Source organism: Carcharodon carcharias, chromosome 2, assembly GCF_017639515.1.
Source record: "Carcharodon carcharias isolate sCarCar2 chromosome 2, sCarCar2.pri, whole genome shotgun sequence".
NCBI classification, from domain to species: domain Eukaryota; kingdom Metazoa; phylum Chordata; class Chondrichthyes; order Lamniformes; family Lamnidae; genus Carcharodon; species Carcharodon carcharias.
The window spans coordinates 41,283,472-41,311,018 of NC_054468.1; the positions used below are offsets into that span (position 1 = coordinate 41,283,472).

Consider the following 27,547-nt stretch of genomic DNA (forward strand, 5'->3'; position numbering starts at 1 on the left):
GCAGCAGGTGGCAAGGGAAAATCTTACTTGTCTTCATCCTCACCAATATAGCTGTCACTGATGCATCCACTGCATAGTCCTTATGGAGACAAAGTCACAACTTCACACCGAGGGCACTTTCCATTGTATGGGTGGCACTACCACCACACCAAATGGGATAGATTTAGACCATATCTAGCAACTCAAAATAGGGCATCTCTGGGGATGCTGTGGACCATTAGGAGGAGCAGAATTCTAATCAACCATAACCTCATGGCCCAGCATGTCCTCACTCTACCAACAAGCCAGGAGACTAACCCTGGCTCAATGAGGAATGTTGGAGAGCATGCCAGAGCAGCATCAGGCATACCTAAAAATGAGGTGCCAACCTGGTGGGCACTTAAACAACTCACTGGAGGAGGCGGCTCCACAAATATCCATATCATCAATGATGGAGGAGCCCAGCACAGTGCAAGAGATAAGGCTGAAGCATTTGCAGCCATCCTCAGCCAGAGGTGCTGAGGGGATGATCCACCTCAACCACCTCCTGGGGTCCCTTGCATCACAGATGCCAGTCTTCAGCCCATTCAATTTACTCCACATGATATCAAGAAACAGTAGAAGGCTCTGGGCCCTGACAGCATCCTTGCCATAGCATCAAAGATCTAGCCCCAGAATTAACCGTGGCGAGCTCTTCCAGCACAGCTGCAACACTGACATCTACCTGACAATGTGGGAAATTGCCCATGTATGTCACGCTCATAAAAAAAAACGACAATTCCAATCCAGCCATCTAGGACCCCAGACTACTCTCAATCAGCAGCAAAGTGATGGAAGATGTTGTCAACAGTGATAGCAATAACATGTTCACCAATGCTCAGTTTAGGTTCCACCAAGATCACTTCATCAATGAGCTTTTCTCCATCATAAAGTCATTTATTAAGTAACATTCGCAATTCCGGATACTGAAGGAGTCCATATCTGCATGCAGCAAGACAGGGACAACATTTTGCCTTGGGCTGATAAGTGGCAAGTAACATTCACACCTCACAAGTGCCAGGTAATCACCATCTCAAATAGAAGAGAATCAAATTATTCCTCTTTGACTTTCAATGGCATTACCATCACTGAATTCTCCAACAGCATCATCCAGGGGGTTACCATTGACCAGAAACTGAACTGGACTAGCCATATAAATACTGTGGCTACAAGAGCAGGTCAGAAGTTAGTAATTCTATAGGGAGTAACTCACCTCCTGACTCCCAAAAACCTTTCTACCAGTTGCAAGGTACAAGTCAGGAGTGTGATGGAATACTCTCCACTTGCCTGATTGCAGCTTCTAAAACACTCAAGAAGCTTGACACCATCCAGGATAAAGCAGTCCACTTGATTGGCACCCCATTCACCTCTTTTAAACATTCACCCGCTCCACCATTGACGCACAGTGGCAACATTGTGTACCATCTACAAGATGCTCTGCAGCAGCTCACCAACTTTCCTTCAACAGCCCCTTCCATGCCCACAACCTATATCATCTAGAAGAACAAGGGCAGCTGATGCTTGGGAAACACCACCACCTGCAAGTTTCCCTCCAAGTTACACACCATCCAGATCTAGTGTGTTCCTTCATTGTAGCTGGATCAAAAATTCTGCAATTCTGTTCCTAACACTGATGGTGTGCCTGCACCACATGATTGGCAGTGGTTCCAGAGTGGCTCTCAAGGACAATTTGGTACAGTAAATAAGTGTGAGCATTGCCAGTGATACACACATCTCATGAATGAGCAAAAATTATAGGTCAATGCTGTTTATTGACTTGAATATTTAGTATATTAGTTGCAGAAGAATAATGCTGCAAATATTTCAGAATTGAAAACTAGATTAATATTGCTGTAACAACAGTCAGCCAGAGGGTGGCGGGATATACACAGCCTCCAACAGAATTGAGTCAACAATTTGTTTTGCCCACAAATAAACACATCAGCATATGGAATAAGGAACTGTCAATTTATGCAGTTTCTCCTTTATAGAAATGGTACTATATTGTTACAAAAAGGTAAGGATGAGCACTTTCATAACAAAGCACTGTCTGCTGCCAGCTTCAATTTTTAAAATGCTAAAATGCACCAGATGGAATTATTGTGTAAGATGAAAAATCTTACAATGAATTCTTCACAATTGAAGCCACAGATCAATTGCAGATCCTGTTGGAACTGGCTTGTGAATCTGTGACAGAGAGAGAAGTCATTGTGAAAGCAAAACTCAATGAATTAAACATATATAGGATAACTGCATAAAATCCCTCAAGGAACCAGCAGAGATTGACAAAGCTGGAATTACACAAGCACAAGAACTAGTGGATAGAACAATATTACTCTGACCTTCAAAAAGAAAGGAACATAAGAATAACTAGGGAGATATAGCCTGACATATATATGGTGGGGAAAATACAAGCTCATTCTGCAGGATGTTACCACCATTAATCTAATCAATGCTGAAGTTAGACCCAATACTTCACGTTGCAATAATCTGCTGGACTTTTTGGAGGAGATAACTGAAATAGTTGATAAGAGCTATCTGATGTAGATAAATAATTGCTTTCTGACAAACCAAGTTAAGTCATTTCCAAATGCAAGGCATTTAACTGGATTTGATTCCAAGTATAATTTACAATAATTTGTTTATTGTATGTTTTTGTGAAATTTTGAATACTATCGATCAGTCTTATGCTCATCACCTGGGCACACAGCTTTAGGGAGCTGGTTTCCAAGTGTGTGTGTGTGTGTGTGTGTGTGTGTGTGTGTGTGTGTGTGTGGTGGGGTGGTGGGGGTGGAATGCTGCCTTGCAAATATAGACAACGCTCACGGAAGAAACTGCATCCAGACTTTCAAAAGACTAGGTCAGCCAGCTCAAGGAAAGCAATCCTCAGGTTGGGGAATGTTTTTAGGTTAATACACTATAATAAAAACATGAGTTCCTTAAAAAAAATAGGAATACCGAATTCTCTAAACATGCTCACTGGTTCATTAAATGCAGTGTGTCTCAGAGTACATTCATTTATTATCCTGTTTTATTGCTGAGTTTGTTTGCAGGTTTACAAGCCTTCTACTTGCATGTGAAAGTTCAGCTAGTGTGCGGAAACATAAATTAAGTACTCTGACATTTGTTCTGAACCTTGGGCGCACCCCAGGACATGGGGGAGATCCAGTTAGGGATCAATAACATTTTGTTTGAAGTAGATAAAGTTTGAGGCAAGGTGCTTACTAAGTGAATAAAGCAACAAGATTCCACGGGTTTTAAACAAACAAAAATAACTTTACAAGTTCAGAAAGATAAAACAATTTACATTATTTATCTTACACTCTAACATTCAGGGTAATTATGAAGTATATGTGAATTAACAGGTGAACTGTGGTCAGACACACCACATTACGCAATGGATGACAGATGCAACCAAAACAGATTCCATGGATTTCTCAACAACCCACTAAGATGTTCGTCACATTGTGAGCCAATCAATCTCATTGAAACTTTTCTCTTTCTCACGAGGGTTTCCAATCTCGACATCTGAAGATCTCGCCTTGGAATTCCCTTCAAAAGTCATTCCTGATCGGACATCTTCAACAAGACCCACCTCACAGATTTCAATCTCGCCTTCCAAGATTCATTTCCCCTGGATCTTTGAGCACACTCAAGCTTCATCTTCCACACAAAATTTCGGATCTATGGCCATGCCAAGCAGAATACCATTGCTCCAAAGAGGTACTTATGCCCCAGCCGTCAGCAGCATGGAGTCATCAATCTTTGGCTGCTTTCTTGGATCTTCAGGGCTCCTCTCATGCCCACTTCGCTTAGAGTCTGCCCCCTGCAGCTAGCTCTTGTATTCAGAGCCTATTACTCTGCTCCTTTCTTTAACAGGACCTATCCCTGTCCCCTATCTTCATCCATTATCTGAGACTACCTTTTGGGACCTCTCCCTGTTCCCCTCCCGCGTCCTGCTCTCTGGGACACACTCACAATGATGATGCTCTGTTTCATTTGACCTGCCTCTTTGCGCCGTTTTCTCTTTTTCCTTCTGCACAGGTCCCCGGCCTGAAGAATGGAAAAAACCGAATGTGCATGTGCAACAGGATTCTAGGTTCACCAGGAACTGGAATTCCCAACTTATGAACTAAAGAAGGTAAGTATTTGAGCTTTACCATATTTTGTTTGCTTATTGTCATTGTCCAAATACTGAGGGTGAAGGGTTAGCATCTAGATAAATGAAGATGAACTGATCAGATTCATCCAGTTGTATTGCAGAAATCATTTCTTATGTAATCTTATGCCAGGACTTCAGGTATGTGGAAAAACTGGATAAGCTGGGTTTGTCCTCCTCAGAGCAAAGAAAGTTATGTGAAGATTTAATACAGGTGCTTAAAATGAAGGGTTTTGATAGAATAAATAAGGGGAAACTGTTTCCACTGCCAGTAGCTAGACATCAGAGTTAAGGAGCTGGGTAAAAGAACAGGAGGGAAGATGAAGAGAATGTTTTTATGCAGCAAGTTAGGCTGATCTGGGATGCACTGCATGAAAGGGTGGTGGAGACAATTCAATGACAATTTTTGCACAGAAATTGAGTTTTAACACACGCACACACACAAACAAAGGAAAGAACAGGGTGTGGGACTCACTGGATAGCTCTTTCAAAGAGCCAGCACAGGCAAGGTGGGCTGAATTGCCTTCCCCTCTGCTGTAGAATTCTAGGAACCCCTTTTCTGAAAGATCCAAATTCAATCCAAAAATTGAAAAGCAGATTATCATGATTAGTTCAAGTACCTAAGTGCAACAGGCATAAAAGTAGTAATTGGTTATGTGGATTTGACAGATAATTACATACCTGATGCACATCAGATTCTGCATGAGTCAGATTGGGTTGGGTCAGGTCAGGCCAGGTCGGCTGGTTCAGGAAGTCAGCAGTAGCTGGGTTCGAGCTCGCAATGGAATTCCAATTAACCAAGGGATGCAACAACATCTTCCTAAATCTACCACTTTCTTTGAAGTTTAGTCGGTGGTATCTTCAGTCAAAGCTTATTACACATTTCAATTATGTAAATTAATTACAGCTCTATGTCCAGGTCTCTAAACTGATCTTTACTATTTCAGTTAATCTTTGTGCACTTTAAAGCTGGATGTATGAAATAGGATATGTGCAAATTCAAGTGCTGGAGCTGTATGAAATTGTCATAATTACAGGTGCGTTATGAAAGGCCAAGCGGTTTCCATCTGCTAACAACCATGGATTTAGATTGTGTAGAAATTTCAGAAGCAAAATGGTGTGTGCCCACCATCCTGACTTGGGTCCAATATTAAGAGAAAGATATATTCAAGTGAGAAACTATTGCAGCAAAGGGCCTAATGCTCTACCTTACTACAAAATGGAGTAGCACGATGGTGAATTCAGACACATTTTTAGTATATTTACTTAGCAGTAGGTAACACTAAAAAGAACAAGTTTTTTTTAAAAAATAGCAAGTTTAGGTTAAAATCATTATGTATCGTCACTCTTACATACTCCTTGACAGAATTATCTTCCATAGTTACTTCAAATGGTCAATGCCTGATAAATATGATAATAAACTAGTTTATTATGATTAATCAAATGGGTTTAAACCACTGGTTTGTTATTCACCTCTGCGAAACTGAAATAGCCTGAAAAGCAACAAGAAAACCTCTATAATGGGGTCTTTTTCATTACTTTTTAAACTCATGTTTGGTGTAGAAGTCTACTTCCATAAACAAGTACATGCTTCCTGTGAACAGAGGCTTGGCCTTCAGCGCAAAGTATGCAGGACAGCAGACCTCCAGATGAACAACAAACCCTTTTCCCACTGAGATATGTACTGGAAATGGCATGAATTATACCCTGTTTAGTCCCCAACATCAGTGGAAATCAACACACCCACAGGCCAGTTCAAACTAAAAAATGAAATTGTTTCTATTGAAAAGACAGAAATGACTTAAAAGCACAATGGTTCAATTAGTAGAGTAATTCGCAACACTGAAAAAACCCTAATCATTGTCATAAATGACATCCTTGGTGGCTGTGACCAAGGTACGTTATCCCTCTTTGTCCAACTTGACTTCTCTGCAGTCTTAGCACGGTTGACCATTCTCCTCCATTTCTTCCCATATTTAGATTAGCAGGATTGCCCTCAATCCCAATTCTCCAATTGTAGCCATCTCAAGCAAAGGTCTATCTTGCTATCACTGTACTATTAACTCTGGAATCCCACAAAGATGCTTGGTCCCACCTTCCCTCATCTATATGCTGTTGCTTGGTGACATTCTCTGAAAACATGGGGCCGTGTACACCAACAACATATGGCTCTTACCTCTCCAGTCTCTGTGCTGCTAGACTGCTTTTCTGGCAGCCTTGCTGAGTTTTGACTTTGTCCAGTTAAACTTTAGATAGACAGCAACCAACATCATTGGTCACTGCTACAGACTCCAACTCTCTCCCTGGGCATCATCTCAAGTTGAATCAGGTGGTGCACCTTGTCTGTATTCTAACTGACTTCAAGTTGAATTCTTGACTATTTCCCCTCCATTACAAAGACCACTTACTACTACCTCTAAGATTTGGCTGTCCAATCTTAGTACATCCGATATTGAAATCCTTCTTCAGGGCTTCATCACCTCCAAACTGAATTAATCTAACACTGTCCTGGCTGTCTTTCCATCTTCCATAAACTTCTACTCGTTCACAGTTTTGCAGCTCATCTCTTGTCCAACACCAAAGTGCAATTTGCCTCCAGGTCCTTGCCAATATCCTGGCCCCTCACCATCTCAAACTTACAAATGTTACTCCTTTTAACTTTCCATAACCTTACCTCTCTATTTCTGTTACTTCCTTTAGCCATACCACACTTCCAACACCTAGTTTCTTTGACTCTAGTCTTCTGTGCATCCTGACCCTGCTACAATTACTGGCCTTGCCTTCAGCTGCTTACGCCCATGCCCTGGAATTCACTGCGAAAACCCTTCTGCCTCTCCAATTCTCCAGGGCCATAAGACATAGGAGCAGAAGTAGACAAGTCAGCCCATCGAGTCCACTCTGCCATTCAACGAGATCAAGGCTGATCTGATGATCCTCAACTCCACTTTCCTGCCTTTTACCCATAACCCTCGATTCCCTTACTGATTAAAAATCTGTCTATCTCAGCCTTGAATATAATTAATGACCCAGCCTCTACGGTAAAGAATTCCACAGATTCACCACCCTCAGAAAAAATTCCCCCTCATCTCTGTCTTAAATGGGCAACCCCTTACTCTGAGATTATGCCCTCTGGTCCTAGACTGTCCCACAAGAGGAAACAATCTTTCAACATTTACCCTGTCAAGCCCCCTAAGAAGGTTTCAATAAGGTCGCCTCTCATCCTTCTAAACCCCAAAGAGTACAGGCCCAACCTATTCAAACACTCCTTATAAGAAAATCCTTCCATACCTGGGATCAACCTAGAGAACTGCCTCCAATGCCAGCATATCTTTGCTTAGATAAAGGGACCAATACTGTTCACAGTATTCTAGGTGTGGTCTAACTAGTGCCTTGTATAGTTTTAGCAAGACTTCCCTATTTTAATACTCCATTCCCTCTGAAATAAAGGCAACATTCCATTTGCCTTCCCTATTACCTGCTGAACTTATGTGATAGCTTTTTGGGATTCATGTACGAGGATCCCCAAATCCCTCAGGCTGCAGAAAGTTGCAGCACATTCTCTATTTAAATGATATTCAGCTCCTCCATTCTTCCTGACAAAGTCAGTAACCTCACATTTTCCCACATTATATTCCATCTGCCAAGTTTTTGCCCACTCACTTAACTTGTATATATCCCTCTGTGGACTCTCTGTCATCCTCACCACTTGCCTTCCCACCTATTTTTGTGTCATCCGCAAACTTGACAATAGTGAATTCACTTCCCTCATCCAAGTCATTAATATACATATTGTAAATAATTGTGGCCCCAGCACTGGTCCCTATGGCACTCCACTAGTTACAGGTTGCCATCCTGAAAATGCACCCCTTATCAACTCTGTCTTCTAATTGTTAGCCAATTCTCTATCCATACTAACATGCTCCCCCCTACACCATGGGCTCTTATCTTATTAGATAGCCTTATGTGCAGTTCCTTATCAAATGCCTTTTAGAAATCCAAATATATTACATCTACTGGTTGCCTTTATCTATCCTGCTTGTTACCTCCTCAAAGAATTCTAATAAATTTGTCAGGCATGATTTCCCCTTCATGAAGCCATGCTGACTGTGCTTGATTATATTATGTATTTCTAAATGTTCTGCTGTTACATCCTTTATAATAGACTCTAACATTTTCCCAACAACAGATGTTAAGCTAACTGGCCTATAGTTACCTGTTTTTTTGTCTCCCTCCCTTTTCAAATAAGGGTGTTACATTGGCAGTTTTCCAGTTGTCTGGAACTTTTCCAGAATTTAAGGATTCTTGGAAGATTACTTTCAGTGCATCCACTATCTCTGTAGCTCCTTCCTTCAAAATGCTAGGATGCAACTCATCAGGTCCAGGGGACTTATCGGCCTTTAGCCCCATCGGTTTACATTGTACTTTTTTTCTAGCAATAGTTATTGTATTTATTTCCTCCCCCACTTTATGCCCCTCGATTATTTAGTATTTTTGGAATGCTATTAGTATCTTCTACCGTGAAGACTGATGCAAAGTATTTATTCAATTTCCCTGCCATTTCCTGGTTCCCCATTATTATTTCCCCAGCCTCATTCTCTAAGGGTCCTATGTTCATTTTGGCCTCTCTCTTCATTTTTATATATTTAAAGAAGCTCTTACTGTCCGTTTTTATACTATTTGCTAGTTTACACTCAAAGTTTATTTTCTCCCTCTTTATTACTTTTTTGGTCATCTTTTGTTGGTTTTTAAAAATCTCTCAATCTTCTGGGCTTGCCACTGATCTTTGTATGTTTTTTTCTTTCAATTTGATACTATCCTTAACTTCCTTGGTTAACCATGGTTGGTTTATCCCCTTCCTAAAATCCTTCTTCCTCACTGGGATATATCTTTGTTGTGAGTCATGAACTATTTTCTTAAACGTCTGCCATTGTTTACCAAACACCTTTTCTGCTAAACTCCTTTCCCAGTCTACTCCAGCCAACTCTGCCCTCATTCCTTTATAATTACCCTTACTTAAGTTTAGCACAGTTGTCTCCGACCCAAATTTCTCACTCTTGATCTGGATGCTAAATTCTACCATGTTATGGTCACTGTTTCCTGGGGCCTCTTTGAAACCAAGCCTTTAGTTAGCCCTCCAAGTTGCTAGTCTCATACCTCTGCAAAGCTTTTTAGGATGTTTTGGTGATTGATAAATGCAGCTTGCTGTTGATAGCTTGGTCTTTGATAATCATGCTGGTCTTCTCTAACTGTGAAATGTTGATTCTCATGCATTGTTTTGCCAGTTGGCTTTTAAAGTAACAATAGCATCACCTCTCTCAGTGGCAACTTTACGCATGTCAGAAGCCTAGCAGGTCTGTGAGCTCTTGTTTTATTTGCAAAATTTCAAGTTTCATTCCCCAATTGCATTTGGAATTGTTTTCTTCATTAGCAGCTTGAAAGCAATGTGACCCTTTGGACTCTCAATTATTCACAATTGATGCATTGCATGACCATCCCTAATCCTAGAGTTGTAGGTAGTCAATAGCGTCTTTGCCCAGTTGCTGAGAGTTCTCAGGTGTCATTTTTTGCATATAACAATCCTCACTCTACTGGAAGTCAAGTGCATGAGCTTCATACTTTTCAAATTTGAAATCAGAGAAAACACATCGTTACATTTCATGTGACTACCACAGGCAGCCAGGGGTCTTGTTAATATTGAAATGTTAAAGTCCTTTGGTGCAATTGGGACCACAATATGATTTTAACTGACAATCCCGCCAGTCATGCAGTGTTGAACTTAACTGTTTAACCTGGTGAGAAGCAGCCTCTGGACAAGAAAAGCAAGGACAATTCAATTTTGCTGTGTTTCCTTGCAAGTTGAGAAGAGCTGCAGTGTATCTCCAGGCCCCACAACAAAACCTCGAGATGCCCCTGGCCTGAGCTTCCCTTCCCTCCCCAAATGCTCTTGCCTCTGGAGTACGCAACCCTGCCTGGCCAACCCAACCCCCCACTGCCCTTCCACCTAGCCACTGCATGAGATTCTGCTCTCAGCTGCTGGCAAGATCGAGTGAGACTTCAACATTGGTAATTAGGCCCTGGTGTTAAAATCTCTCCAAGCCTCATGCAACGCTCGACCTTTCCCTCGCACACACTCATGCCCAAAGTTAACATCAGAGCATAAGCTTCAAAAAGACAAAGTACCCATATCCTGTAGCATCTTCATTCTTATAATGCACACAGTAAAGAACCAGCATGCCTGGAATGCATATAAAAAATGTTAATGACATTACAGATAGATGATAACTTGCTTTACAAATGCAAATTCTATTTTTCTTTCTATAACCACAAATGACCTCCTATTCCCATCCTGTACAAAGTCCAAGAGTCAGAGAACATTGCACCAATTTATTTTGATTTGGAACTCAAAAGATTTATAAACTTATATAATATTTGCAAACTAAAATGGGCCTGTTAAATTCTTTAGTACATACCCACATGCAGTTACACTGCCCAAGGAGACAGGTGGATGCTGAGGATGTCTTTCAAATAATGAAGATGACCTTATAAATATCCAGGACTAATCGGCCTCCTATATTAAGCATACCTCAGATATCTTAGAAGTGCATGAAAATTATCCTTAGGCAATCCTTCAGGATCAAGAATAACTTGCTTCCACTCTGGATCAATGGATTCAGAGAAGGCTGGTAAGTCCAACTCATGATCTGCGGACTTTGCTACATGCAGGGCAGGTGGCGTTTGAGGGGCTGGGTAGATAAGTTGTTGGAACATTTATACAAACTCTTTTAGGCCTCAACTTCACCTCCAAGTCTTCCCAATGAAGTCTCTCAGTGTGTTTGGTGCCTTCCCAAATAAGCCTTCTCCATTTTTGCCGGTCACAGGCCAAGGGCTCTCATGAGTCGGTGTGGATGTTTGACCTCTTCTGGGATGCTTTGAGGACATCCCTAAAGCGTATCTGCTGTCCTCCTGGGAGAGTCCTGCCGTGACCAAGTTCCAAACAGAACAGTTATTTCAGGAGTCTGATGAGCAGCATGCAAACGACATGTTCACCCAGCAGAGCAGGTTTTGAGTGATTAGCACCTCGATGCTGTGCAAGTTGGTTTGAGAGAGGAAACTGCTGTTGGACCAACTTTCTTGCTACCATGTTTGGAGCATCGCAAGAAGGAATCGCTGATGGTACTTCTCCAGTGCTTTGAGGTGTCTGCTCTAAGTTGTCCAAGTCTCCAAGGAATATAAGAGCGGAGGGATCACTGGTGCCTGATAAACCCAAGACTAAGGTCATAGTTTGAGATCCTGGCTCTCAGATACTCTCTTCCTCAGTCAAAGGCTGAGCTGGCACATTGGAAGTAGTGATAAATTTTGTCATTTATGTCTAGGTTTGTAGAGAGGCTCCCAACATATAGAAAGTGATCCATATTTTCCATGATCTCACCATTGATCTTAATTGATGGCGAGAGGCATTGTGAGAGCAGATTGGACAAGGACCTTAGTTTTCCGGTGTTTAGTGAAAGGCCCATTTCTCATATGCTTCAGAGGAGGAGTCAACAATGACATGGAGTTCAGTTTCTGACTGAGTAGACACACAAGCGTCATCTGCACATTGAAACTCAATGACTGAGATTGGAGTAATTTTGATTTTGGATTGAAGACAGTAAAGATTGTTGAACACCAAATGTATTACAGGCACCTGTAAAGGGCCCACAATAGCAGCTACCACAACAGATCTGTCAAAAGCATTACTGTCAAATCCAGACAGAAGTGCTCATAAATTTGTAAAGGATTATTCCAAACTGTGTCAACTTGGATCCCAAGATGTAGAGCCAAGGAAGCAACTGTGGAACAGGTGACATAATTGAGTTTTTAAACAGACTTTGAAAAATGCTGAAGATACTCCAGAACAAGATAAATATATGAATAGAACACCACATCACAAATGTTGAGATTAAAAGTTCTGTTATTTGCAGTGATCAAAGAGTTCACTGTCAAAAATTTTAATGGCCATCAATAGAGTGTTTACAGAGGTACTGAAGGAACCATGACTGTTAATGAGTAGGAGTATGGCTTTCACAGTAGGTACTGAACACCTCATCTGAAGTGTTATGCAATTAAAGTATCATTTCAATTTCTGTCTGGAAAGAGCTGTAGTGACCTTCCTTCCTCTGCTTCCCCCTTTCCGCCAACCATCTATCCCTCATTAAAATGAAGATTCCTTACCAATCTGCAACTCTCACTGCCTAATGCTATTATGCAACAGGTCACAATGATGCAGCAGATTCTCTCCAGAGTCCCAGTACTTATCAAGGTACCTTAACCTTTGTGTTAGGAGCTGGAGAGTGAGCTTGAGCTTATGGAGCAACGTTAGAAGAGGGAGGGATGCGGTACAGAGTGTGTGCTGCATCATTTGAGATGCCATCTTTCAAATGAGGTACTGAGTTAACACAGAGATAGAAACAAAAAAACTGCGGATGCTGGAAATCCAAAACAAAAACAGAATTACCTGGAAAAACTCAGCAGGTCTGGCAGCATCGGCGGAGAAGAAAAGAGCTGACGTTTCGAGAGGACCCGAAACGTCAGCTCTTTTCTTCTCCGCCGATGCTGCCAGACCTGCTGAGTTTTTCCAGGTAATTCTGTTTTTGTACTGAGTTAACATGACTGTTACTGCTGTTAGGAAATAGAGATAGCTAAGTAAGTTATATTGGTATTTGTAGGTGTTAGGAATGAATTTTAAAGTTTAAATTTGATTTGTATTTCTGTGTGTTAAGAAAGGTCAAATGGAGTTTTAAAGTTTTAAAAAGGTGCTTGCATTTCGAAATGAAATGCAATGACTGTTGCTGCTAAGTTAAACAAACAAGGGTAGAAGACCTGAACTATTGCCAAGCAACGTGGGGGGGGGGGGGGGGGGGGGGGCCCAGAGATGCAAGTCCCTCCCACAGACACACACTCTCGGAGAAACAGCTGTTTTGATTTGGAAGCTGTGGTGTTCAGTTGGTTTTTTTGAAAGTTGCTGCCAGGAGAGACTGGAGTGAAGGGGACAGGTAGAAGTCCCAAGCTAAGGAAAACCCCAAAAATCCAGGGGAATGGAAGAGGGGAAAGTCCAAAAAAGACCTTCTATTCAAAGGAAGGACAGGAACCTGGAAAAGGTTCTGTTAAGTGAAGTTCAGCGTGAGGATCAGAGAGAAAGGCTCCAAGCTTTAGATTTAAAGAGGCAAAAGCTGCAGAAAGCAGATTTAAAGTGAGAACAGCTTGAAAGCTGCAAGAGAGTCCAAAGAGATGGTTGAAGGTCTGTAACTCTTTGCTATGGGCATGTGAAACAGTGGTGTACTGTTTACAGCTGAGTTGGTGACAGTGCATGGAAGATAGCTTGAGTACATGTGGTGACTAGGGAAGAGAAACATTGGATGGAGAGTTCGAAACTCTGGAGGTGGACCTTCGTGGAAGGTGTCTGAGAGAAAGCATTGGCTTAGGAGAAGATTCCAAAGCGAGATCTTGGAGAGCAGAGATCGGAAACCCTCATGTGAAAGACGGAGTTCAGTGAGACTGGTTGGCTCACGGTGTGACAAGTGTCTGGGGTGGTGGAGGAGGTGAGGAGCGATCCATAGCATCTGGTTGAGGCGACATCTGTCATTTCTGGTTCCAGACTGTGGTGTGCCTGACCACAGGTTGCTATAGTTTTACATGGATTGGGTATTTACTGTGAACGTTAAAGTATAAGATAGCTTTTGTAACTTGTGTTATCCTTACAAATCTGTATATATGTTTAAAGGTATAGTTGTGGGTGAAGGAGCATATAGTTCATCTTTTCTTGTTGAATAAATGTTTTTTTTGTTAAAAGTTCATCAGCTGACTTCAGTGAAACTGTTCAGCAGCAACTCTCCACATATCTAAACAAACAAATAAAAGTTAAGATCTATCAAGCTGGGTTCCACCCTGGAATCAAGCTTGTCCAGTGGTAACCTCAGCTGGGGATCATAACACTGCTTACAGACAAATTTCAGTTTTCACGGTAGCATGGTGAACACACAATCTGAAGCATTGTGCAATTAAAGTATTGCTTTGATTTCTGCCTACAAAGCACTGTAGTGGCCTTCCTTCCTTAAACCGAAGTCCCATCCATCAGCGTGGGTAGGTGTGAAAGTGTGCACGGCACTATTTCAAAGAAGGACAGTGGGGGTTCCCTCAATTATCATCACAAAATCACATTATCTAATCATTATCACATTGCCATTTGTGGAAATCTGCTGCGTGCAAAATTGGCCATCTTTCCTACATTACAACAGTGATTAGACTTCAAAAAGTACTTGCGCTATAAAACAATGAGACATCTGATGATCATGAAAAGCACTATATAAATGCAAGTCTTTCTTACTTTCTTATCCCCAAGCAGCCATCCACAAAACATTCTTGGCAAGTTGTAAAGCTAGAATGTGTCCTGACAGCAGTCTGCAAACCGAGCACAGACTTGCACAACCATTTTGTTTTGATCACATACAAGCAGCACATTAATCGAGAAGTTGCTTAGAGTTTACAAAATCTCCTAAACTGGTCTTGAGTTGCCCCGACGGCAGCAGGAGTGCAGGGCAGCACCCAGCCATTGGTGTGAATCCATTTTGAATCAGATAACAGGTGGAAAAGTCCACCACGACATAAAGAATGCATTGGTCATCTCTGTGCTTCACTTATGGAGGGCCAGCTGCAAGATGTGTGAAATATCCCCCACAGTACTCTAGAACTGGTCCCGAGGTCAAGTAACTTGGGACTATTATCCCCTTAACATCGACTGGCCTGGGTTAAGCCCCAGGCAAAGCAGGAGGCTGTAAGAGCAGAAACAACCTGTGTTGATAACAATATTCAGACAGATCTAGGAAAGTCACCCCTGCCCTGCGGACATTATCAGTTGAATAAGGCGTCCCGAGATTCGGTCCTTATCTGCTGTCTTTGTAGAAGCCCAACGGCAACTCTTCCTGCACGTGAAGGACTCTCTAACATGATCTCCCCACAACCCTACACTCGCTGGGGTGTTGCGGCTGTGCCCACCCAAAATCTACACTTACCTTAAGTCCCGTTCCATTTTCACTTCATTGGAACTGGTTGTAGTCCCAGCAGCGGCCATTGCTGTCTTCTGGCGCTGCTGGGGCTACAGCTCTGTGGCTCTTGCGTGCAGGACCTCCTCCGTGTTGGGAGCCCACGCTTGACTAATTAAGGGTCCTTGGAATATAATGTCACTGTGGGGTAGCTGGATTTCTGGTCGGCAAAGTGTTGATCAACTTTTAGTTTGGGTGGGGGAGTGCGGTGGGCAGGTAATCCTTCCCTCACATAAAATCCACCCCAGGTTTCTCACAGATGGTGGACGATACACTATTTAAAACGCTGCCTATTTTGGTAGTATTTTCAGCTGTATTTCCTTGTTACCTCTCAAACATATCACAGATTATTCTAAATATTTTTTTAAGATCCCATTATAAATGGAATTTAAATACTGCCCAATTGCACTGGTTCATGGTAGATTTTACATTTGCTGATATGTAAATGAGTTTGCGCAACAGTCAAGAAAAATCAGTATTTAAAACTAGTGTTATTTGCGCAGAATCACAGTGCAGAAGAGGCCCTTCAGCCCATCAAGTCTGCACCGACACATGAGAAACACCTGACCTACCTACCTAATCCCATTTACCAGCGCTTGGCCCATAGCCTTGAATGTTATAACGTGCCAAGTGCTCATCGAGGTGCTTTTTAAAGGATTGAGGCAACCCACCTCCACCACCCTCCCAGGCTGCGTATTCCAGACCATCACCACCATCTGGGTAAAAACGTTTTTCCTCACACCCCCTAAACCTCCTGCCCCTCACCTTGAACTTATGTCCCCATTGTGACTGACCCTATCCACCCTGTCAATGCTGCTCATAATCTTGTACATCTCAATCAAGTCGCCCCTCAGTCTTCTCTGCTCCAACGAAAACAACCCAAATCTATCCAAACTCTCTTCATAACTTAAATGTTTCATCCCAAGCAACATCCTGGTGAATCTCCTCTGCACCCCCTTCAGTGCAATCACGTCCTTCCTATTTTGGCTGCAATTTGTGGCAGATAGCAACAAAAGTACTTCATTGGCTGTAAAGCACATCGAGACATCTTGGGGTCATGAAAAGCACAAATACAAGTCTTTCTTTCTTACTTTTGGATTGTCCATTGCATCCATGCACCCAAAGCAAAAACTTTATCCTTCATTCTCTATCTTATCTGCTACCTAGGTTGTTGTCGAACAATTTCGGGCAAAACTCGCCATGAACAAAATCAGGACGTTTTGGAAAGCATTTGAGGCACAGGTTGAAACCCAATTCAGTAAACAAAAATGTTGATACCAGGGCATCATAAAAATCAAAGTTTTCTTTAAAAATATCTGACGGTTTAAGGGCAAATAATGATAGATAGCAACAAGATGCCATACAGGAAGGTTTAGTAAGGAATACAATCACATTGTGGAGGGGGAAAAAACTCTTCCACTCAACAGGGATTGTCCCATCCTTCCTGTATGGATATCCTGGATTATCAATTAACTTTCACATAGGATGGATAAACCACTTTCCTTCCTTTCCCACTTCCTTTTTGCAAAGAAAGTGGTCCATTGCCAGATTAAACAACATATACATTTCCTCACAAAATCCATTAACATTGCATCAGAAAAATATTTTTTTCAATGCTGCATCTTTATTTTCTGGTTTAGGAGAGGTTTCAATTGCTGCTTATAACAGGAACCTGCTTAGAAACAGGGTGAACGTTCCTCCAGTAAGTATTGCCTTACCTGAGGCCAACAAAAAATATTCATACAGTCTGCCTGTTAAAAACATCAAACATGGAGTTCTTCACCACAGCCTAACTGCTGAAAGATCTATGCTAGAGCAAGACACCCCATGTCAAAAATTACTTCTTAACCATGAACTCTGCATGATGAAAAAGCATAACAATCAGTCTTTGTCCATGGTGTTTTTTTAAAATAAATATTCAACACACTTAACGGAACTGTCATTATTCAATCCATTTACAATTAAATATTATAGAAAACAGCAGTTCAGTTTAATTGCGTTCATTGTGTTATATAGCTGCCAGTCAATAATCTGCACCAAATATTAATATTTGCTGCTACATTTTAATTAGACTGCCACATGAATATGGTTTAAAACGACTTACTTCTACATCTAGAGCAACGGCTCCGATCATACTCTATTAACTCAGCACGCTTAATATGCTCTTTGGAAAATATTCTTGCATGGTCCTTCTCTTGGCGCAAACGAGCCGCTTCTTCTTTGGCAAATACACCCAAGTCTTGGGTATATCTGCCATACATCTAATAATAAAATGGAAAAACAATCAATAACAAACAAGAGGGGTATTGTCAACATCATAATAATGAAGGGCCATATTCCCATCCCAAATTCAAACTTCTGTTTATCTTCATCACCTCTGCTGATTTGATAAGCATTCAACCAAGGCAACCTTCTTCTATAATGGAACCAACTACAGACAGTTTCTCAAAGAGGGATGTCTAGAATTACTGCATGTGCTGTTGACAGATGTTGCTGAGGTGCATGATTATAGTTACATTACCACTGTACTTTTGGCACATTTTCTGACTGAAATTATCACTTTTTGTGACAAAACACCAGTTAGCTACCAGGACAAACCCAGTTTTAATTCTCATTTACCCAATAAAAATGCATACTCTAGCTGTTGCAAATAAACAAGTTAATGGGTGGGAACTACAAATAATAAAATGGTTTTATAGAGACGGAGAGGGCTCAGTACACAAGAAAAGCATTATGCTGCAATCAATGCCAGACAATGTGTGAGGAGGGGAAGGATTGGGGAGCTCTAGAACATTGGCCCAAATTTTCCAGCCAGCATTGGAACCCCTGTATCCAAGGCAGATCAGGCAGAAAATTACCTACTTATCTCCATACAATTTTCCTGGCCAAATTTCCAATGGAGGGTCCTGCAGAACTCCCTCAGTGCAGGAATCCAGAGAGAGAGCAGCAAAGAGAACCTGTGCAGAAGCCACCACATTTTCACGTTGGAAGGTCCCCAAGCCTCTCACTGTGTTAATGAATGAATGTGAGGGGGAATGGGTAAGCGAATAGGTACGTGAGGTAAATAGGTAGGGTGGCTGCTGGGTGGGTGGGTTGGAGGGATCGAGGGAGGAGTCAGTGGCATCAATGAGAGTGATTTGACATGGGGTCAGTTGTATAGTTACCCAGGAGTTAGGCTAAGATTTTTCTGTCTTGCATTTCCTGCATAACTATTCAGGTAAGTAATTCAGAACTGTCCAAAGTCTCAGACTCTAACTCTGAGTCAGCTGTATAAAACACTAGCTAGGTGAAAGCTGGAGTACTGTGTGCAGTTCTGGTCACCACACTATAGGAAGGATGTGATTGCACTGGAGAGGGTGCAGAGGAGATTCACAAAGGTGTAGCCTGGGCAAGAGCATTTCAGCTATGAAGAGAGACTGGGTAGACTAGGGTTTTTTCCTTAGAGCAGAGAAGGCTGAGGGCACATCTGATAGAGGAATACACAATTATGAGGGACATAGATAGTGCAGATAGGAAGAAACTTTTCCCCTTATCGAAGGTATCAGTAACCAGGGGGGCATCGATTTAAGGTAAGTAGCAGGAGGTTAGAGGGGATTTGAGGAAAGATTTTTTCACCCAGAGGGTGGTTGGAATCTGGAACACTATCTGAGGGGGTGGTAGAGGCAGGAATCCTCACAACATTTTAGTAGTATTTAGATGAACACTTGAAATGCCACTGCATACAGGACTACGGGCCAAGTGCTGGAAAGTGGGATTAGAATAGAAAGGTGCTTGATGGCAGGTACGGTCATGATGGGCTAAAGGGCCCGTTTCCATGCTGTATAACTCCAAGGCTCTATGGCTTTTTTTGGAGGGTCCCGGGGAGCAAGGGAATTGTCCATCAGAAGTTCAAACTTCCCGGGCGATACCCACAGAGTCAGTGAATCAGGACTTCCACAGGGTCCCCATGCTCATCTTGTATTGTAGGTTCAGTCTCTGACGATCCAGAGTTGGGAGATCTAGGCTATTATTCCAGTGATGTTGGCAATGGCAGATTGCACTACTCAATGGTGACAATTCTCACCCGAGTCAGACCCCATTCCAGAGGCGCAAACGGATAATCTCAGCTGTCACAGATTATCTTGACATTGATCTTGATGCGGTTTATGAAAATTTGCTGCATGCAGATTTGATACTGCAATGCCCTACTTTATAATCATGACTATGCTCCAGAGTACCTTGCACTTTGGGAAACCCTGACACCTGAAATGCATGAGATAAATGCAAGCCTTTTTTAAAAAAAATAAGACTAGGTGTGCAGGCAATTCCCTTGATCATTCGGTTCACAAAGTCAAATTCATATATCTGAACAAGGTTTTGTTTCCTTTAAAAACATAACCTGAGTGTTGCTGAAAAGAGAGAGACTTTTTTGTCAAAGCTTTTCATCTTGCACTCATCAGGACAATTTACAAGAAAACACCGACGTCAGGGGAAAACAACATATTTATACTGTATGAAAACAGAGTGCTGATTGGTTGGCAAGTGGCCTCTGATTGCTAGAAGCATTGCTATGGAGAATGCACCAATTTACAGTGACTTACAGTTAACTACCAAGCATTGTTTGAAATTTAAACCAGGCAGCTTGACACTGATTGGTCAAAACATTGCCCTGGGGAATGAACCACTTATTTTGTTTAGCTGTAATAGGTGCAACGTGCATACAAAAACAGAAATGCTGGAAAAACTCAGCAGATCTAGCAGCATTCTTTGAAGAAGGGTCATATTGATTCGAAACATTAACTCTGTTTCGCCCTCCACAGGTGCTGCTAGACCTATTGTGTTTTTCCAGCATTTTCTGTTTTTGTTTCAAATTTCCAGCATCCGCAGTATTTTGCTTTTATCGCAATGTGTGTACATGTTCTTTCTGTCTGCAAAGAACAGGACCCTGTGTATTAATATGTGCAGCTTCCAGTACACACAAATGTGCCACACTGCGAATCCAACAGACAATCTTAAATTGGTCAGTGTAGTTCTCGACAAAAATGTCTTTTTTTTCAGCAATATTCCTTTAAAATATTATTTTCTTTGCAGTGGGAAAGTTGGGGTGGGGGGGGTGAAAGCAGGTTATTTTCAATGCTATGATGTTACATGTAAGCAGCTGGATAACATTTCTATTGCATAATAATATGTTTAAATCTGATCTGCACCATCATGTTAAAGCATTACGACAGGTTTAGATCAGTTAGAAACAGAAAAGCTGTTTCCATTAGCTGATCATACAAAAGACTAGGCAACACAGGTTTAAGGTTTTGGCCAAGAGATGCAGAGGTTGCGATAAAGAACATCTTTTTTAAAACAAAGGTGAGTGGGAATGACCTGGAACTTGCTGCCTACAGAGGTGGTAAAAGCGGAGACAATAATTGATTTCAAAAGAAATTGGATGGGTACTAGAGGGAAATAAACTTGTCGGGCTGTGGGGGAATATGACTGACTGGATTGCTTAACAAAGAACATGCATGGACTTGATGGGCTTAATGGCTCCTTCTGTACTGGAATGAATTAAAGACTCCAAGACTATTTGACAAATGGAAAAAAAAAATGCCTGTTTCTCATTGACCATTTAAATTTTAGTCAGAACATTTGAATTAAACCAAATGAAACACAAGTTTTATTATTATTTTCAAAATAAACTATATTGTGTGGCATAGCAAACTGTCACTGTTTACCATCACCAGGTCTCTTCATGGAATAACTGAAAACAGACTGCCCATTCTCAACGAACCAAAAAGCAGTGGCCCATGACGAAGAACAAAGGCCTATTAAACGTCCTGTTCCAAACTCCACCGGTTTGGGTGTGATAGAGGTGATGGGGAGGCAATGGCATAGTGGTATTGTAGCTGGACTATTAAACCAGAGACCCAGGGTAATATTCTGGGGACAAGGATTTGAATCCCGCCACAGATGATTTTGGAATTTGAATTTAATAAAATCTGGAATTAAAATGTTGATCATGTAATTGTCGATTGTTGTAAAAACCCATCTCGTTCACTAATGCTCTTTAAGGAAGGAAATCTGCTGTCTGCCCTACTTGTGACTCCAGACCCACAGCAATGCGGTTGACTCTTAAATGGCCTAGCAAGCAACTCAGCTGTAACAAGCTGCTACAAAGTCACAAAAAATGAATGAAACCTGATGGACCAACTGGCATCGGCCAAGGTACTGGAAACTACAATGGCAATCTCAGTCCTGTCGACCCTGCAAAGTTCTCCTCATTAACATCTGAGGGCAAGTGCCAAAATTGGGAGAGCTGGCTCACAGACTAGTCAAGCAACAGCCTGACATCCTCACGGAATCATACCTTATAGAACATGTCCCAGACACCACCACCACCATCCCTGTGTATGTGCAATCCCACTGGCAGGTCAGACCCAGCAGAGGTGGTTGCACAGTTGTATAGTCAGGAGGGAGTTGCCCTGGGAGTCCTCAACATTATTGGACCTGACCATCTTTCATCAAATGAGATGGACCCCACCTACAGAAACAACCCCTGTTGTCACCTTACATTAAAAGGAATATGATTCAGTTGGTTGTACTCTCACTCCAAAGGCTGGTGTTTCAAGTTCAATCCCAGAGACTGAAGCACACAAATCTTAGCTGACGTGGCAGTGCAATACTGAGGAAGCTGTGTGCAAAATTGACTGCTGCTTTTCCAACATTACAATCGTGATTGCATGTCAAAAGCTGTAATGTGCTTTGGAACATCTGAAGGTCATGAAAAGCTCTATATAATTGCAAGCCTTGCTAGCCTTTATTCCTAATTATTCCATAGAGGTAAGCAGATACGCGTGACAACACATGTCTAACCAATCACATGACTTTGTCAAAAACGGGATGAAACTCAGCCATAATGCGAAAGAACAGGTATTTTTAAAAAGACTAATCATGGAATAGAGATAGTGGGGGAAAAGTGCCCAAACATTTTTGACCCATGGATCTGCACATCAGATAGTGGCCTATATGTCAAATGAGTTTAGTTGTAAAGCCCAAAAATATAAAAAAAGACAGACTTGCATTTATATAGCACTTTTTGTGACCACCTGACCACGAGCCAGTAAGTGCTTTTAAAGTGTAGTCACTGTTGTAATGTAGGAAACGCAGCAGTCTACGTGCGCACAGCAAGCTCCCACAAACAGCGATTTAATAATGGCCAGGTAATCTGTTTTTTTTGCAATGTTTATCGAGTGATAAATGTTGCTGTGGACACCAAGGATAACTCCCCTCCTCCTGTTCTAAATAAGGTCTTTCCCATCCACCCAAACTGACAGATTCAGTTTAACATTTCATCTGGCAGCTCTAACAGTGCAGTGTTCCTTCATAATGTCTTGATTTTTTGTGCCCAAGCCCTGGAGTCGGACTTGAATCCATAGACTTGTGATTTAGAGGTGAAAGTGCCACAAAACTGAGCCATGGTTGTCCAAAAAGTACAGGCCTAGACAAAAACTAAACAAACAAGGAACGGGAATACACGATGAATGGTAGGACCCTGGGAAGTACCAAGGATCAGAGGCACCTTGGTGTACATGTCCACCAGTCCCTTAAGGTAGTGGGACAGGTAGATAAGGTGGTCAAGAAGGCAAATGGGATACTTGCCTTTATTAGCCGAGGCATACAATAAGAGCAGGGAGGTTATGCTGGAACTGTATAAAATGCTGGTTAGGCCACAGCTAGAGTATTGCATACAGTTCTGGAATCCATGTTATAGGAAGGATGTGTTTGCACTTGTGAGAGTGCAGAGGAGATTTACCAGGATGTTGCCTGGGCTGGAGAGTTTTAGTTATGAGCAGAGATTAGTAGACTGGGGTTATTTTCCTTGGAGCAGAGGGGATTGAGGGGGGACATAATTGAGGGGTATAAAATTATGAGGGGCATAGATAGGGTAGACAGGAAAGAACTTTTCCCCATGATGGAAGGATCAATAACCAGGGGGCATAGATTTAAGGTAAGGGGCAAGAGTTTAGAGGGGATGTGAGGAAGAATTTTTTCACCCAGTGGGTGGTGGGAATCTGGAACTCACTGCCTGAAAGGGTGGTAGAGGTAGAAACCCTCAAAATTTAACAAGTATTTGGTTGTGCACTTGCAATGCCATGGCATACAAGGCTATGGGCCTAGTGCTAGAAAATGGGATTAGAATAGTTAGGTACTTGTTTGACTGGCGCAGACTCAATGGGCCAAAGGGCCTTTTTCTGTGCTGTAGACCTCTATGACTATGATCAGTTTGGCATTACAACTGCTAATCTGCAGACATCAGCAATTTAACATGAATTATAATTACCATTGGTAATTTTAAAATTAATTTCAACTCCCTTATTACCCTTCAAGTTCCAGAAACATAGACAGATGTTTAATCAAGTCTTAAACTACCGTTCTCACTTTTCTGGCTTGTTCGGGTTGCCTGGTGATGCAGTCATACACTTAGCATCAGCATGATAGCAATACCATCGCTGAAGTAGATGATTGGACAACATGGTGCTCAATGTGGGGCAGAGGTCATTTATCCTGCACATATTGTACTTTGGCATATGTGTGCACACTAAAATGATACATAATAATCAGAGTGCAGTGCTAACAGTATAAATACATTCTGGGTGATCTTGCCATAAGGATTATTCTTCAGATTGCTGACTAATTAGCAGTGCTAAAACTCCAAAAAACACAGAAAAAGCTGGAAAAACTCAAGGTCTGACAGCATCTGTGGGAAGGGAAAGAGTTAACATTTCAAGTTGAATATGACTCTTCTTTGGAACTTAAGGGAGGTAGAAATGTCCACACATTTCACACATAAAAGGTCTGGAATTGGTTAGAGGGCAGGAGACATTCAATAACAAAGATGCCATGGAACAAAAGGCAAAGGGAGCCGTAATGATTACAATAAAGAAACAAAGCATTGGTCCAGAATAAGCGTTAATGGCAGAATAATGAACACCTAAGTCTGAAAGGAAAAACATGAAAGCAAGATACAGACTGGCACTTGGCAAAAAAAGCAAATCAAAATGGAGCACAAAGTCTATGATCCGAAATTGTTGAACACAATGTTGAGTCCAGAAGGTTATAAAATGCCTAGTTGGAAGATTGTTGCTCCTCAAGCTTGTGTCAAGCTTCACAGGAACATTGCAGCAAGCTGGGGATAGAAATGTGAGCATGAGAGCAAGGTGGCAAATTAAACTTCAATCGTAGTTTAGTAAAGATAGGATGGTGCATATATATTAAAATATTGCTTAAGAAAGAGACATGTCTAAACTTTTTGTCTTGCACTCATCAGGACACTTCACAAGAATACACTATATGTTAATACATATATTAATACACAGGGCCCTGTTCTTTGCACTCAGAAAGAACATGTACACACATTGAGCCTGTTTCAGCTAAACAAAATAAGTGACAGCCATTTACTGACTCTTTCCTCAGGGTAAGGCCTTGCCCAATCGGGATGAAGCTGCCTGGTTTAAATTTCAAACAATGCTCGGCAGTTAACTGTCAGTCACTATCACTGGTGCATTCTCCATGGCAACGCCACTTGCCAACCAATCAGCACTCTCTTCACACAGTATAAATTGTTGTTTTTCTCCTTATATTGGTATTCTTGCGAAGTATCCTGATGAGTGCAAGATAAAAAGCTTAGATTTGTCTCTTTTTTCAGCAATATTCAAGTTCTGTACTACCAAATGGCTATTTATATTAAAATAGTAAGTTTCAGTATATCATTAGGATATGCACCTGCAATGGTCACTGCATTACTTTATTGGCACATACAGCCTACTGTAAATGGAGTTATAACTTTCACCTCTTTCACAAGTGACAAAAGCAAAATATTGCAGATGCTGGAAAAAAAAATCAGGTCTGGCAGCATCTGTGGAGTGAGAAACGGGGTGAAAGTTTTATGTTAATGATGTTTTTTTGTCAGAATCCTTTTACTAGATCTGCTGAATACTTCCAGTATCTTTTGTTACTATATTTTACCATCTGTCTGTCCAATGAGGTCATAGATGCTATGAACAAAATTCAAATAAAATTAACAAAGAAAATGGTTGAACTTTAAAATAGCAACACGAATGCTGTAGTACAGTCTAGGAAAACAATCAGATACTCTGCACAAACATTCTTATGAGGAAACCCATGCTTCTCAAATAATTAGACCAGGAACTGCCAAGAATGAGCAAAATCAGCAGTCTATCATCACACCACATTCACAGAATGATGATTGGAACAGACAATTATTGAATTCAAATGCCTTAAGCTTCTAAGGAATGCTTTGTGGCTGTGACAGATAGATGTTCTTCACATCATCTCTCACTGTACATTGATGGCTTGCCTTCCAGATTATATAACCCCAAGAATATTGTTCTCAGATTATTCATCAGAAAAATGTTAATATTGCTGAACTACTCAAACTTTCCCTCTTACTACATCCACTTTTTGAAAATTATACAAATTTGCACAATATTATAAAATCAAGAGGCAAAAAGAAGCAAACTAGGAGTATTAATCCTGTTACTTCACAATATGGATCATTTTATATGTATACTGATTCAAACATTAAGCATTCTTTTCCTGTTATAATGATGTACTTGGGTGGGTAGATTACCCACACTGCTGTTGAACAACAGGCAAATGAGAAGAATAACCCTGCAACAGATTCAAACAGAGTACCATAAACACATTCAACAGACAGAAAAAGGTTTTCTAACTGCAAAGAGTATGTGGACATGGTAGATATTGTTAAATCCCACCAGAAGATAAATTTGGCTCAGAGGTATTTCAAATATTTTGTCACCAAATGCAAATGATTTGCCCATTATCGATATTATGGGCTAGAAGCATTAAGCATATTCCTCATGCATATAACATTACAAAATGAAAACGACATGGTCACTGTGTGTGACCCACAGCACCAGCATTTTGGCAGGAGGTCAAGTGGGATTCCCCTTGCTGTCCCAGATTTAGACACCATTGGAATTTTTGGATTGCATTGCACCTTTATAACACAGCTCCAGTCATTACTTACCCTGCTTGCACCCACTGCCGGCAGTGACTTGTTGACAACTACATCCCAGAAAACCATATGTCCTCAAATATTCAATCCACATATCTTAATACATGTTACAAAGTAAGTCACTGCAGTGAACCAACAGACAAGGCAAACTATGTAAATGCCGAGGGGGAAAAAGCACCATGGTTGATGGAATACATTTACAGCAGTGAGGACATCATTAGGGATTTCCAACCATGAACAGTTTGAATTACTATTATGTTCAAATGATTAACAAATCAAACCTAGACGGCAATGCATTTGGTTACTTCCTGTAGATAGTGCGCGAGCAGTGATAATCACTAATCTCATTTCCTAGTGCACGTTTATAATTCTAAATGAAATACAGCCTTTTGTATGGAGCAATTTACTTTGGCCCAAGAACAATGAAGGTACACTGGGTCCCCAGGGCAATACATTTATCTGAAATTTAAGCCTCTGGTCTGAAATGCTTTGGTTTAAATAATAAAAGACTCCAGAGATCAGAAAAAGGTCCACCCACAATTAACCTACTGCCCTGTATTATACAACCAAGAGCAAAAATAAAACAATTATTACTACTTGGCATGGCATATTTTTTTTAAAAAAAGGTTACTTAAAAGTATATCATGGATGAAGGGGCAGCCATTTTTCCAGTCACTGTAGATTATCCCCTATTAACTTATGGTTCAGTATTGTAGAACTAAAAGCATGAGACTCTGGTACACATAATTACTATTAATATGGATGTAAATTTTAAACTTGAAATTCTTTAAGGTTAACAAGAAGGTCACAAAGTCTTCCAGGAGCATCGCAGATTAATTTTTAAATTGACAATGAATTAAAAACTAGAAACTGATTAACATGAATGATGGTGTCAGGTTCAAGGGTGTCATAGAGCGACAACATTCTTCCGGGGGAGGGTGAACAGCCAGAGGTCGTGGTCCATACTGGTACCAATGACTTAGGTAGGAAAGGGGATGTGGTCCTGAAATCAGAATTTAGGGAGCTGGGTAGAAAGTTAGCAAGCAGGGCCTCAAATGTAGTAATCTCTGGATTACTCCCCGTGCCACGTGCCAATGAGTACAGAAATAGGAGGATAGGGCAGATGATTGCAGGAGGGAGAGCTTTAGATTCCTGGGACACTGGGACTGGTTCTGGGAAATGGCACCTGTACAAGCCGGACGGGTTACACCTGAACGGAGCTGGGGCTGAGTTCCTTGCGCGGCGTTTTGCTAGTGCTGTTGG

The 27,547-nt window shown here is 41.3% G+C and overlaps 1 protein-coding gene across 1 annotated transcript in view; it reads right to left on the bottom strand.

Moving 5' to 3' along the window:
• The window catches only part of LOC121269216 (chloride channel protein 2-like), a 611,614-nt gene that overhangs the window by 490,564 nt on the left and 93,503 nt on the right, over positions 1–27,547 (bottom strand). The window contains exon 2 of the mRNA XM_041173762.1: positions 17,360–17,516. Coding sequence (XP_041029696.1) covers positions 17,360–17,516 — 157 coding nt within the window. The remainder of the gene's footprint in view (positions 1–17,359; positions 17,517–27,547) is intronic.